This window comes from Borostomias antarcticus (genome assembly GCF_949987555.1).
Source record: "Borostomias antarcticus genome assembly, chromosome: 6".
Lineage (NCBI taxonomy): Eukaryota > Metazoa > Chordata > Actinopteri > Stomiiformes > Stomiidae > Borostomias > Borostomias antarcticus.
In genome coordinates this window covers 10,547,264-10,562,263 of record NC_140239.1, presented here as the reverse complement: position 1 = coordinate 10,562,263, position 15,000 = coordinate 10,547,264, and the positions used below count along the sequence as shown (strand labels likewise).

The 15,000-nt window shown below is 51.4% G+C and overlaps 1 protein-coding gene across 1 annotated transcript in view; it reads left to right on the top strand.

Moving 5' to 3' along the window:
* The window catches only part of nos1 (nitric oxide synthase 1 (neuronal)), a gene marked incomplete at its 3' end in the record, with an annotated part of 50,761 nt that overhangs the window by 15,326 nt on the left and 20,435 nt on the right, over positions 1-15,000 (top strand). The window contains exons 7-13 of the mRNA XM_084439545.1: positions 1,176-1,350; positions 6,153-6,254; positions 6,859-7,053; positions 7,408-7,493; positions 10,139-10,283; positions 11,164-11,268; positions 11,847-11,905. Coding sequence (XP_084295671.1) covers positions 1,176-1,350; positions 6,153-6,254; positions 6,859-7,053; positions 7,408-7,493; positions 10,139-10,283; positions 11,164-11,268; positions 11,847-11,905 — 867 coding nt within the window. The remainder of the gene's footprint in view (positions 1-1,175; positions 1,351-6,152; positions 6,255-6,858; positions 7,054-7,407; positions 7,494-10,138; positions 10,284-11,163; positions 11,269-11,846; positions 11,906-15,000) is intronic.

Genomic DNA, 15,000 nt, shown 5'->3' with positions numbered 1-15,000 from the left:
CTCTGAAGAGGCAGATAGCTGGAACCAGGGTCTCATTCTCTCTGGAGAGGTAGGTACAGCAGCTGGAACCAGGCTGTCACTCTCTCTGAAGAGGCAGGTAGCTGGAACCAGGCTGTCACTCTCTCTGAAGAGGCAGGTAGCTGGAACCAGGGTCTCAGTCTCTCTGAAGAGGCAGGTACAGTAGCTGGAACCAGGGTCTCACTCTCTCTGAAGAGGCAGGCAGCTGGAACCAGGGTCTCAGTCTCTCTGAAGAGGCAGGTACAGTAGCTGGAACCAGGGTCTCCGTCTCTCTGAAGAGGCAGGTAGGTGTACGCAAGCCCAGAGCCAGGACGCTGAGAGGCCCATCCAAGGGTTTCACTGTGTGATAATGTTAATTTTGGCTGCACTCCTCTTCATGTTGGCGCTGCGTCTCCCATAAGCACATTAATGAACAATGTACACCTGCTCACCAGAGCAAATCAGGTACAATTATGATGCTTTCTTCAGCATATTTGACCTGGACCAATCCTTAGCTGTTGTTGTTGTGGTTGTTGTTTGGATTGTTATGTACCATGTGGCGCAGCTGCTATCCTGCTTTGCCAAAGTGTTGTGCTTGTAGCTCGCTGTGTGCCAAGGTCGACACATATGACGCTTAGCATTTCATTAACTGCCTTTGATGGAGTCGCCTTGAGTTCGAGCCAGCAGCTTGAAAACCTTGAGCTCCTATCGTATGACTGAGAGTTTGTTTTGTTCCTGTAAAAATGAAGGTTCCCTTCTCAAGCCTGGCCAAGGTCAAAATGACTGAGACGTTGCTCCTGCTCTAGTATAGCTGTTTTAGTGTATAAAGTCAGCCAACGTGTGGGAACAGCACATGTGTACATACATACATCCACTCCTAGACATACAGATATATATTTATACAGACTGGAAGCATGTGGATGTATGTACACCTGCTGTACATATGGATGTATATAGTCTCTGTTCTTCTTCTTTTCTATGCTACTACTCTGTATCTACTGTCTTTTTTCCAACCTTGCTGTAATTCCGCTGCTGAAACGCCAAATGTGCCCCTAGGGGGGTCGATAAAGTATCTTATTTTAACCTTCTCTTCTGCAAACCTGGCAACCCGCCAACTCAGCGGCGCCTAAAGGCTTGTTCCCTCAGCTCCCGTCTGCCCTGTCTGCCCCACCCGCCAGGTACGGCTGGTTCAAGGACCTGGACCTGAGGTGGTACGGCCTGCCGGCCGTGTCCAGCATGCTGCTGGAGATCGGGGGGCTGGAGTTCACCGCCTGCCCCTTCAGCGGGTGGTACATGGGGACGGAGATCGGCGTCAGGGACTTCTGCGACAGCTCCCGCTACAACATACTGGAGGTACGCTACCCCAGACTACCGGGCAGGGAAGGACGGGAAACGCAAACAACACGATCCTAAAATCTGTCTATAGCAGAAAAGATCATCACCGATGAACTGAACTGTGATCATGTTTTTTGATGGTTCTAGACAGATTTTGGATTCTACCACTACCGCCGTTTTGGTACATCATTCTGGCCCTGTAGCGATAGTGATGTCATAGACTTTAGACTTAGAGAAGTTTAATGTCCTCAAGGAGGCAATAAACCTTTCCTATTCAGCCCCCCCCAGTTACCTACAGTATGCCCCACAAGCTAAGTTAATAAAATGTCTACTGAACAGCACATAGGCTACCTGATGATTCTCTCAAGGATTCCTGACAATATTGCTGTATGTTATTTGCCAAATGCCACTACTTTGCTGAAGATCTAACAGAAAGGCCTGAACTATTTTACATGAGGATATATCCATGAGATTTGGATTTCGGATGGAGTGACAGCATACGAGTTGATGCTAGGTGTTCGCGATGTATGCAGAAGGCACAGATGCCTCACAAACTCCAGATTGAAACTCATCAGGAGAAAATCATCTTACTGCACATGTAAAGCAGGGTGAGTAAGTTAGTACAGTAGCATCCATTCTTAGAAAATAAGCCTGTGAGAATGATGTTAACTACTAGCTAATTAGCTACTGTACATCAAGCACGTTACTAGCCTTGTAGCTGTTTGTGTTGGCGCTGCTGTAAACCGATGTGTGGAGGGAAGTGTGGAGTATCGTGCAGCTTGTTTTCTTATAACATTATGCTACAGCAGCCTGCAGGCCATTTTTTTGTATGTTTTAAGAATCATTTTCTTCAAAATAATGTCTTATCTATGAACACAACGCAGAACAAGCTGTTTGTGGGAGGCGTGGTCTTAAGAAATCAAGCAACCTTATTGGTTATTATTCTCTGTGTGGGTAGAAAGGTCTATTTTGGTGGGACCTCCCTGGTAGGAGGAGGAAGTTCATGGGCGCGACGGAAGTGGTGGATGCGATCCTTGAGGGCAGCACGCGGTAGTGAGGCGCGTTTTTTTTCGAATCCTTGCGGCGTCGCAGCAGCCTTGAAGTGAATGCTACCATCAATCTATCAAAGCTTTATTTGTATAGCGCATTTCATACCCAGAGGCAACACAATGCGCTTTACAGAGAACAAGGGAGGTGGGCATACGACCCACTCTACATATTCCAGAGGGAAGCAAAAAAACAGTAATCACCCGGGGGCCAGATAAGTGAGCTGTAAAAATTCTTCCCTGACCCCTCTCAACAAGGCGATCGAGCAAGCTCCTGGAGTATGTTTGTCTACCGGCTAAGAACATTTATAAAGCAATACATTACATTAAATTACATTTCAGAGTAAGAGAGGCTAAAAAGCATCATAGGATAGAGGACATTCTACGGACATGCTACGACATCCACAGCAGACACGGGGGTATCTATCGGACTCCGGGAGGTCTGCTGGTGACAGTGGGGCATCCACTGGACCTGGTTAGAAGATAGGAGGGAGAGAGAGAGGGCGACGCCACGGACGGTGATAGTGAGAATGGGATGGATCAGGGCGGTTGGCGGGTGCAGTCGAGCAAGCGGGACAGGGGCCAGAGGAGTGATAGTTCTGGGGGGGAGGATGTGCAGCGGGGGAAGTAAGGGGGGGGCTGGTGGTAGGAGGGGGGTGGAGGAGTGGGTAGATTGGTTTTTGAGGACGGGGTTGGTCAGTTTTACCCCCTGAAGACCCCTGTTGCTATGGAGTAGGAAATGGGTGGGATCCGGTTTGCTAGATTTTTGGGCAACAGGAGGCTTTTGGTTTTCGCAAAAGATCAGGTGCAGAGGGATAGGTTTCTTCAGGTGGTGTTCAGGTAAGTGCTCACGTCCCAGGGGCTGGGGGCGGGGTTATCTCTGGTGTGCCTCTGGAGCTGACTGCGGCTGAGTTGTTTCGGGAAGTGAGGGGTGGCAAGGTGGTGAGTGCGAAGCGACTGCAGGCGAATAGGCAGGGTGTGAAGACGGATAGCTTGACTGTTGTCCTCGAAGTTGAGTCGCTGAGGCCCCCGGAGGTGAGGGTGGGGTGTTTGTGGTTTGCTGTGCGGGAGTTTGTTCCCAATCCCCTTCGGTGTTTTAAGTGCCAGCGGTTGGGTCATGTGGCTGATCAGTGTAGGGGCAAGCCTAGGTGCGCTAGATGTGGAGGTGGTCATGGTTACGGCGAATGTGCTCCGGGTGCCAAGGTGTGTTGCTGTAATTGTGGTGGGGAGCATAGTGCTGCGTTTGGTGGCTGTCCTGTGCAGGTGCGGGATAGGGAGGTGCAGAAGTGCCGAGTGGCGCACCAGGTCTCGTTAAGCGGTTAAGATGGGCGGCCTGGGTGGGACAGTGCTGCCCAGATTGACAGCTGACACACCCAATCAAAAGTAGCTGTAGCCAAACATTTAAATGAGGGAAGTAGAAAAAACATGAAAATAAGTTTAAATGTATTCAATAAATTGTAATACAATTAAAAGAAACAAGACTACACGTTTTGTTTGATTTTTAATGTTAATAATAATCATTCATAATATGATCGGTGCTGCTACTGTAGGCTCTGTCAACGTGAGCTGCCTGCGTCAGTCCTCAGTGGTTGGAGGTAATGTTAGGCTGTTAAGCCCTGTTGGCCGAGCTGCTAGCTAGCTAGAATGTCGTTGTCTAAACATGTTAAGCAAACGTTGTTGTCAAACTACTTTAAAATACCACGCAGAGAGGAAAGGGAAGATCTACCCACACCACCTGATAATGACGATCCGCCAGATCCGGTTCAGATCCGGTCCCTACACCACGGAAAGAGCTAATTAGATTGTAGTTTACATTATAGTGGCCCACCCTGATCTACAGAAGTCCACCCTTCTGGCCTCGCGGCTGGGTGGCGGGCTCTGGGGTGGCTGGCTCTGGTGCTGGCCTGTCTGGCTCCCGGCCCGTTGGATTGGGTCCGGCGGGCGCCGGGGACTGTGGCCCCGCCTCCGCCGCCTGTGGCGGCGACCGCTGAGGACACGCTGATTGTGAAGAAGCACAGCTTTGTTGCCTTTGTCTGTAAAGCCTAATTTATACTTCATAAAACGGCTCATGGCTCTTGGTTGCCATGGAATGGAATGCCTGGGCCCGTTTTATGAAGTATAAATTAAGTCTGTCAACGTGGCGCTGCAGCAGCGTTCTAAGAGTGATCGGATCAAGACTATTGTTGCGCCAGCGATTGAATTCCTCGGGATTGAGGATATTACGGCTGAACTGGTCCATGGGATGCTGAATCCTCCTGCTGCTGATGTTGTTGGCGGCCATGTTTAGCCTGGGTATGGCTCTTCGCATCCTTCATTGGAATGCCGGGAGTCTGCTGTCGAATGGGCAGGACTTCCAGGAAGTGGTGTCTGACGTGTCTGTGGTTCCAGATGTTTGTGTGTGTGTGTGTGTGCTGAGGCTGGTGGGTTTTTATAACCCCTGTGAGGCGCTGCCCAGATAGCAAGCGGATCTGGGCCATATACAGGCCAGATCTGGCCCTTGTGGCTTAGTTCCGGCCCATATATGGCCCAGAATTATTACACATCCGCTTGCTATCTGGGTGTCAGTGTTGTGGTTTTCTGTGATTTTGGGTGCTGTTGGTGGGAGGGGGATGTGGTGTGGGGATTTTCACGCGCACGACTCTCTGTGGGGCGGCGGTCACGCTGACGGGACTGGGGAGGTTGTGGAGGAGGTGCTGGAGGTGCGCCCGCTGGTGTGTCTTAATGTTGGCCGTGGGTCTGGAGTGTTTGTCAGTAGGAACGTGCCACCGTGTTTGGTTCTGACGTTGGTCTCTGGTGGTTTGAGGGGTGTGTGTGGCTGGTCTGTTTTGTCTGGCTCTTCTGTGGGGAGCGGTCATTTTCGTGTCTTGTGCACTCTAGTGTCCTGATGTGTGTGTCGCCCGAGGTGGTACACTCCGGTAAGGTAGGTGGCGCTATGCACCTTTAGTTGGTCCGCGACCCGCCATTAATTTAAAGAAGAAGAAGAAAGGTCTATTTGTTGTACAGCACACCTTAAAAACACGACATAAAATCACAAACAAAAACATCAGATCTGTGGTGGTAGTTTAGAAGAAGTAAAGTATATACGATCATTGTGTAGGTTGGCCTTACCTCAAGTGGACCAGGGTATAGTATGCTCTGGATACAGAACACAGGAATGTTTAGCTGTGAGTGAGAGGACTGCCTGACGTCGGGCGAACTCCCTGGACCAGTACACCGTTCATCTCCTCAAACATCGCATTTCCATCATAGCAGATCCCCAGAACTAGCGCGGCGTCGCGTTGATGACATGCAAAGTGGCTGTGCTTTCAGCGAGTTAGGGTGCGGTTTGGGTGCTGAAAGCGAGCCCGGGTTCAGAGTCCTGGCGCATTAGCACAGCCATTCCACCGTTCTCTTCTCAGAGACGAGCCCGGGCTTAGTTATTTTCTCGGTCATTTCCCTTCTCCATGGTCTCACGACTGCCTCCCCTCCCTCTGGCGCTCTGCCGATTTATCTGATAAACAGAGTACTTATGCTTAATGTGTGATATCACAGTTCTTCTCCACGCAGATCATCTGCTTCTACTTATGGTTTAATGCGTCCATTTTAGAAAATGTCTCTCCATTATGTGAAATGGGGCCCCCGAGGGCCCTTTTGACTGTCGTGAAAACGGGAGCCCGACAGCCACAACCACTGAAGGTAGGACAGGCGGGCCCGGGCGGTAGCTCTTCTTCACAAGCCTACGGGGAAGGACAGCCGCGAGTGTGACGGCATCACGCCCTTGTCTCGCCCACACAGGAAGTAGCCAACATGATGGGCTTGGACACCAGGAAGATGTCGTCTCTGTGGAAGGACCAGGCCCTGGTGGAGATCAACATAGCCGTGCTCTACAGCTTCCAGGTGGGTTCCTCAAGGTGCCGTGGCCCTGTAGTCAGCATGCCTGGCGGACACCCTGATGTTTCTGTAGTGTCTGCCTACAGGCCCCAATGGTGTTTCTAGCATTGAAACACAGAGACAGCTGCATCTGTGTTCACTTCAGACAAAACCATAAGGGTGTGTGTTCACCTGGGAGCTGCTGCTGTTGTTTACAATGTGTAATGAACTCTACAGATGAGAAGAGCTGTGTTCCAAGTGCTTTTTAGCACTATAGCGACATGGGCTTTCGTTTTTTTTCCCCCAGTTCAAACAAGTTGTACAAGGCTGTTGTAACGACGGGGACATTTGTTTGGTAGTCTAGACAGTCAACTAGCTGTCCAGCTACGTACAGCTCACCATCCTCCTCCCTCCTCCTCTCCCCCTCTTCCTCCTCCTCCCCTCCACCCCTCTTCACCTCCTCCCATCCTCCCTCCTCTCCCTTTCCTCTCCTCCTCCTCCCCCCTTCTCCTCCCTCCCCCTCTCCCTTCCCTCTGCTACTCTACTCCCCTTCCCCCCTCCTCCCCCCTACTCCCCCCCCCTCCCCCCCTCACCTGATGACCCAACCCCTCACCTGGCAACCCCCCCCCAGGCGTCCAAGGTGACCATAGTGGACCACCACTCGGCCACCGAGTCCTTCATGAAGCACATGGAGAACGAGGTGCGCGTGCGCGGCGGCTGTCCAGGGGACTGGGTCTGGATCGTCCCACCCATGTCCGGCAGCATCACCCCCGTCTTCCACCAGGAGATGCTCAACTACCGCCTCACGCCCTCCTTCGAGTACCAGGTGAGCACCAGAGGTCACGTTTGATCTCCCAGTACCAGGTGAGCACAAGACGTGATGTTTCCTTGTAATGAAATGGAATACAGATGTCAGCAGTAGACTTGTAAGAGCACCAGGTGTGTTGGTGAAACGGAATACAGGTGTAAACAGAGCAGACTTAGGAGCGCAGGTGTGTTTGCAGGTATGCCAGCTGGTTTTCATTCTCAGTGTCTAGCTCTAGGCCATGACACGGGTCATGTTTTTTTGTGCTCACCTGGTTCCCGGGACATACCCTCTCAATAACACCCCCTAATCTGTCTGAGGGTGAGTACACCTGACCCTTCCCCCCCTCCCCCCCTTCCCCCCCTCCCCCCTCAGGCCGACCCCTGGAACAACCACGTTTGGAAGGGAGTGAACGGGACCCCCACCAAGAAGAGGGCCATCGGCTTCAAGAAGCTGGCCAAGTGAGTGCAGCCGAAACGCTCGATCACCTGGTGAGAAACACGCTGATTTGACTGATACCCCCGGAGGGGTTGAGACAGACAGTCTCTCTGCACACTCGGGATATCACGTCTGTGCCACTTCGTCGTCCAAGCTGGTTTTCTGAGGGCGGATCGACGGGTCGAAATTGAAAGAGTGACAGGTCGTAGCAGCCAATGAGAGACGCTAGCCCAGTTTAGATGGGCGGGGCAAGGCTGGGTGGGAACGCCCGATCGCGAAAGTCGGAATCCCGGCGCTACCAACGAATTGCCAGGATTTGAACACCAGAGTGTGTCACCAAGTGTCCCAGACCCATAGAGAGATCTGCAGCATGCAGTCACGTTGGTACAGTAGCACAGCTTATGGAGTGTATCAGCATGAGAACGCTCATGGGTCTGGCGTTGAGACTACGCGTGCTGTAGACTGAAGCACGCACGGTAAGAGAGGGAGTGTTTGGGGCGGGCGGGATGTGTCCGCTCGGTGTCTGTCCTTCCTCAGCTGCCCCTCCTCTTCTCTCTCCATACCTCCCTCCCTCCATTCCTCCCTCTCTCCATACCTCCCTCTCTCTCCATCCCTCCCTCTCTCTCCATTCCTCCCTCTCTCCATTCCTCCCTCTCTCTCCATCCCTCCCTCTCTCTCCATTCCTTCCTCTCTCCATTCCTTCCTCTCTCCATTCCTCCCTCTCTCCATTCCTCCCTCTCTCTCCATCCCTCCCTCTCTCTCCATCCCTCCCTCTCTCTCCATTCCTCCCTCTCTCTCTCCATCCCTCCCTCCCTCTCTCCATACCTCCCTCTCTCTCCATTCCTCCCTCTCTCTTCATCCCTCCCTCTCTCGTGGGTGGATGAGATGAGGTGGTGTGAACAGACACAGGGGAGGAAGCTGATGTAGACGACGATGTAATTCAGCAAATCAGCCCCCTCGGGGAGTAATCATAACTTCGGTGTGTGTGTGTGTGTGTGTGTGTTTAGGTGTGTTTGTGTGTGCGTGTGTGTGTGTGTGTGTGTGTGTGTGTGTTTGTGTGCGTTCATGTTCATGTGTGTGTGCAGGAGGTTGTTAATGCATGTGTGTGAGTGTGTGCCTGAGGGTGTGTGTGTGTGTTTGTGTGTGTGTGTGTGTGTGTGTGTGTGTGTGTGTGTGTGTGTGTGAGTGTGTGTGTGTGTGTGTGTGTGTGTGTTTGTGTGTGTGTGTGTGTGTGTGTGTGTGTGTGTTTGTGTGTGTGTGTGTGTGTGTGTTGTGATCTATTCTTATAAGCACCGGAGGGTATGGCAGGCTAGGTAATCATGACTGCCATCCGTACGGTGCTTCCACATGACGGGCGTCGTCTGTCATAAAGGAGGAGGGCAGAGCTACTGTAGCACCAGGAAGAGGAGAGGGAGGAGGGGGAGGAGGAGAGGGAGGAGGGGGAGGAGGAGGAGGAGAAGGAGAGAGTCATGGCAGGAGAGGGAGAGGAGGGGGAGGAGAGAGTCATGGCAGGAGAGGGAGAGGAGGAGGGAGAAGGAGAAGGGGGAGGAGGAGAGGGAGGGAGGGAGAAGGAGAGAGGGAGGGAGGGAGTCATGGTAGGGGAGGAGAGGAGGAGAGGGAGGGAGGAGGAGAGAGGGGGGGAGTCATGGTAGGGGAGGGAGAGGAGGAGGAGGAGGGAGAAGGAGAGAGGGAGGGAGGGAGTCATGGTAGAAGAGGGAGAGGAGGAAGGGGAAGGAATGGTTAGGGGAAGTGTCCGGGGCCTTAAAGGTGCAGTCTCCGGTTTGTGATTTCCTGTTAAAGATTTAAAGATTTTGAAAAATGCAACCAACAAAATCCCCCCGCCCCTTCCTCCAAAGCCCCTCCTCCAAACTGGGGGAGAACAAATGACAGGCAGGTGGGTCGGTTGACAGGCAGGTAGGCCATCCAATCATTTCAAGTTGGCAGCTCAGAATGATTGGACGTACAGTCTTCCATAGATTACAGATTTATTGAATTTTGTCGTTGAAATCAGTAAGTGTTTAGAGGTTTGTTAGGCCGTAAGGTCAAGTTGGGTCAACTAGAGGGAACAGCGAGTTGAGAGAACATTTGAGCTCCCCAGAGTGAGTTCCCCAGAGTGAGTTCCCCAGAGTGAGTTCCCCAGAGTGAGTTCCCCAGAGTGAGCTCCCCAGTTCAGAGTGTTCTAGACAGGAATGTTCCACTTCGTAGTCTCAACAACAAGATTAATATCTACTCACGTAAGTTTGAAGAAAACCATTGGATATAAAGGTGATGAGCCCAGTTGGGCTGACTAATTTCCATGACAATTTTATTGTCAGAGCACTTGCTGTCGGGATGTATTGATAATTGAAAAAAAATTGACAAAAAGTGCTACTGAGTCAAACCACATACTGAACCTTTAAATCATGTGTCACTATATATCTCCTTATATTACTCTACAAAATGAATGTATCATATATCGTTTCTTCTCTCTCTCTCTCTCTCTCTCTGTCTCTCTCTGTGTCTCTCTGTCTCTCTCTCTGTCTCTCTCTTTCTGTCTCTCTGTCTCTCTCTCTCTCTGTCTCTCTCTGTCTCTCTCTCTCTCTGTATCTCTCTCTCTCTCTGTATCTCTCTCTCTCTCTCTCTCTTTCTGTCTCTCTCTCTCTCTCTGTCTCTCTCTCTGTCTCTGCAGGGCTGTGAAGTTCTCAGCCAAGCTAATGGGTCAAGCGATGGCCAAGAGGGTGAAGGCGTCTATCCTGTACGCCACAGAGACAGGCAAGTCGCAGGACTACGCAAAGAACCTCTGTGAGATCTTCAAGCACGCCTTCGACGCAAAGGTAACAGTCTCACACCCCGGCTTCATATGAGAAAATCCATCGTGATTCTTGACATTCATCCAGAGTGAAAATAGGGTAGTTGAGAATTTTTCCTCCACCTCCTCCCCCTCCTCCTCCTCCTCCTCCTCCTCCTCCTCCTCCTCCTCCTCCTCCTCCTCCTCCTCCTCCAGAGAAGAGGAGATGAGGATATGTTTTCCACACAGAGAGAGAGGGGGACCTTGACGCAGAGCAGAAGGAGAGCAAGGATGTCTTTTGTCACATCCTGTTTCCTCTCTCGTGCAGCGACAACGCCGGCGGGCACGACGAGACGTGCTCATCCAAGCGTTCAGCTGTTAAGATAAGATCACTGAACACCGCAGGCAGTGGAAATGTGATAAAAAATAATAAAATTAGAAAAGCAAGGAAAGCTCTCTCAATCATTTAACGTCGCTCCGCTTCCTCTAATAGCTCTAATAGAATCAATCACACGGCGGGGAGCCTGGCGGGGTCGGAGGGGTCGCCCCCCCCTCCTGGCCCTGCTTCCTGTGGCGTTGGCGGCGGGCGCTACTGTAGGCGCGAGTCGCGGGCAGCCCGGGTGTTAATTGTAGCACAGCGTCACATTCTCAGCTCGTTAAAAGCGGCGATTGAGGTTCATTACCGCTGGCCTCGGGTCCGCCGCTGTGTGTACCTGCGTGTGTGTGCGTGTGTGTGTGTGTGTGTGTGTGTGTGTGTGTGTGTGTGTGTGTGTGTGTGCCTTATGGGGCCTGTGTTGTCACGCTCTCACTGGAAGCAAGCTCTCATCAATCATGGGAAGTGTTGTTCTGTCACAGATCAGTCAAGTTCTACATGTGATAGTGTGATAGATACCGTGTGTGTGAACACGCGTGTCCCCGCGCTGCAGGTCATGTCTATGGACGAGTACGACATGGTAGACCTGGAGCACGAGACTCTGGTGCTGGTCGTCTCCAGCACCTTCGGCAACGGGGACCCACCTGAGAACGGAGAGGTATGTTTTCATGTCTTGATGCCACCATGGAAAGGAACAGTTTGATATTTAGCATCATAAGCCCTGTTATAAGGTTATTTACCATCATATACAACAGACCATGTTTAAAAAATCACATTCTTTGCACTTGAGATATTTGTGCTCGTTGCTCATGTCACAGCTGACAATATGCAATATACTGTATACAGTATTCCCACAGATATCCATCATTAGCTGGTGGGTTTCTAGCAATAATATAGCATTAATATCTCTAACACAGCACTAATATCTCAACAGCTTGTGATGCTAAATACCAAGGATTAGATTACTATTTCAGACTTTTTTAAGGCTAAATATTGAAAAAGTGAACTATCGCTTTAAAGGTATTTATGACCAGTATGTGCAGTGCTGTCTGTGGTGAGCTTACTCACACTACAGAACTATTTTAAATCTGCTTTTCAGTTTTAAAAGGTAGCACCTCTAGCTCAATCGTGTATACATGAATAGCTACTCTGCTGAACTATACCTACTATAAAAAATACAATAAAAATGTGTTTATTGGAGGAGAGCACTGAGTGTCATTTCCTGGTTGTTTGTAGAGATTTGGAAGTGCCTTGATGGATATGCGCCACCCCACATCCAACATGGAGGACAGGAAGTGAGTAGCGCCGCCTGCGGCAGTATGGACATGGGCAGAGTCCTGGTGGGCAGACAGTATGGACATGGACAGAGAGAGAGTCCTGGTGGGCAGACAGTATGGACATGGACAGAGAGAGAGTCCTGGTGGGCAGACAGTATGGACATGGGCAGAGTCCTGGTGGGCAGACAGTATGGACATGGACAGAGAGAGAGTCCTGGTGAGCAGACAGTATGGACATGGGCAGAGTCCTGGTGAGCAGACAGTATGGACATGGACAGAGAGAGAGTCCTGGTGAGCAGACAGTATGGACATGGACAGAGAGAGAGTCCTGGTGGGCAGACAGTATGGACATGGGCAGAGAGTCCTGGTGAGCAGACAGTATGGACATGGACAGAGAGAGAGTCCTGGTGAGCAGACAGTATGGACATGGGCAGAGAGTCCTGGTGAGCAGACAGTATGGACATGGACAGAGAGAGAGTCCTGGTGAGCAGACAGTATGGACATGGGCAGAGAGAGAGTCCTGGTGAGCAGACAGTATGGACATGGGCAGAGAGAGAGTCCTGGTGGGCAGACAGTATGGACATGGACAGAGAGAGAGTCCTGGTGAGCAGACAGTATGGACATGGGCAGAGAGTCCTGGTGAGCAGAAAGTATGGACATGGACAGAGAGAGAGTCCTGGTGAGCAGACAGTATGGACATGGGCAGAGAGAGAGTCCTGGTGGGCAGACAGTATTGACATGGGCAGAGAGTCCTGGTGAGCAGACAGTATGGACATGGGCAGAGAGAGAGTCCTGGTGAGCAGACAGTATGGACATGGGCAGAGAGTCCTGGTGAGCAGAAAGTATGGACATGGACAGAGAGAGAGTCCTGGTGAGCAGACAGTATGGACATGGGCAGAGAGTCCTGGTGAGCAGAAAGTATGGACATGGACAGAGAGAGAGTCCTGGTGAGCAGACAGTATGGACATGGGCAGAGAGAGAGTCCTGGTGGGCAGACAGTATTGACATGGGCAGAGAGTGCTGGTGGCAGTGGCGTGCACAGAGATTTTGGGGGGCAGGTGCTCAGTGGAAAATGAGGGCACCTTGCGCGCCGAGATGTTGACGGGGGGCTGACAGATAATTTGTATTTTGATTGTCACGCGAGTTGTTGACGGGGTGGGGTGGGGAGGGTGCTGACAGAGATTTTTGATACCGCGCGAGCTGTTGACCGGGGGGGGGGCTTTTGCCCTGTTCGATTCGTTTGATCCACCCGATCCACCCCTGGCCTGTAGTATGTAGCGGTTGTTCATTTCTCCGCATGAGAATAGTGAATTGTGGCGTGTGAGCGTGAGAAGAGGCTGAAACGCGTGTGTCTCACGCTCAATGCAGCCCTGTAAGCCTAAGGTTACTACATAATACTAAATATTCAGCTTGAGTATACCGATATCTTAAGCTTCACATGCTGTACCAACAACAAATTCTACCGACATTGGTCGTGTGGTGATCATCATTACGTTAAATCCATTAATTGATTATGACTAGCTAGCTTGTTAAGCAGGTGGGCAGTCGGCTCATTTAGGCTCAGCTGTTTGGCGCTGTATGAGACTTATTTCACAACAGAGACAAATAAATGCAAGTTATAGTTTGGCAACTGAGGCTTAGGGGGCAAACAATACACTCGTTTGGTTTATGTGTTACCTGGCTGGTTAGCTGTCATCACTCGGGCACTCTGGATGGGGAAAGGGCAGGGAGGAGATGTGTGTGCTGTGTGTAGTGCTGCTGCAGCGCGCCTCCGTTTGTGTGCCGCGGGCAGGTGTGTGTGTGTTGGGGGGGGCAAAATTACAACGCATTTTGGGGCATTATTATTACACGCTTTTAATCGAGAATTGATCGATGTCACCATGGGCCACATACAGTAGGCCTACACTGTAAAAAAAATAAAAATTTATATAAATAATTTATTTAATAAAATAAAAATAAATAAGGAACAAAAAAGGGCCCAATCTGTTCGCCTAGGTCACCCCACTCAGCCGATCCCAGTCTAAAGCTTAATTCATACTTAGTCGACAAGCAGGGTACGACAAATGTCTGTCGACCGACATTTAGCATTTATATTCAGCGAAGTGTCTGATCATCTCCATGGTAACTTGCAGACACGTGACTGATTGATCCATGGCAACGAACGTGCCTTTTATCTAGCTATCCAATCACAGCCGTGCGACGAAAGTGACGGCATCTGCGACAGAAAGTTTGGCAGGTGCAAGACACCCCTGCAAAAAAGTGTCGACAGTGACATCATTTCTGTCGATACTTTCAAAAGTGTTGTACGACGAAGTATAAATTGGCCTTACCTGTTGTTTTGGGGAGCACTTTCTGAAGGGAAGCTCTTTCTGGTAGTGTGCTGTGTCCTGATTTTAGACTGCAAAAATGCACAAAAAAACACTAAAATTTTGCGTGCGCTGCGCTGAGCTGAAGGGTGGGGTGGGGGGTGGGCTGGGGGGTCGGCTGGGGGGTGGGGTGGTTAATGAGCTGGAGGGTGGGGTGGGTGCTGAGCTGAAGGGTGGGGAGGGGACAGGGTGGTGTGCTGGGGGGTGGGGTGGGTGATGAGCTGAAGGGTGGGGAGGGGACAGGGTGGTGTGCTGGGGGGTGGGGTGGGTGATGAGCTGGAGGGTGGGGTCTGTGGTGTGGCGGGCGTCCTTCTGGTCTTGGTGGGTGTCTCGGCAGGGGTCCTCTGGGGCCAGGTCTGGTGGGGGGTCTTTTCTCGCTGGGCCTGGTGTGTGCTGCACTGGTCCGGTGGGAGATGATGGTTCTCTGGGGGAAGGCGGCGTCCCGCAGGGCAAAGATGGGGACTGTGTCTCTATGCAGGGGCACGTGGTCATAGAGGCAGTCCAGGCCCAGAGTGGGGTGAGTAGCCAGGGCACAGGCATGGGACAGGCTGTGTTGGGGGAATAGTCTCTTCTGTTCCAGCCACTTCCCATTAGAGTCTTTGAGGAGGACTATCTCTGCCCTCTGTCGGTTGGCTCTGGGCGGCCTGGGGGCAGTAGGAGGAGCGGCTGGACCGCCAGGCTGGGAGGTGGAGGGTGCTGGCTCCATGGGTAGGGCAGGGTCTGTCTGAGTGGATCTGACGGTGGGGC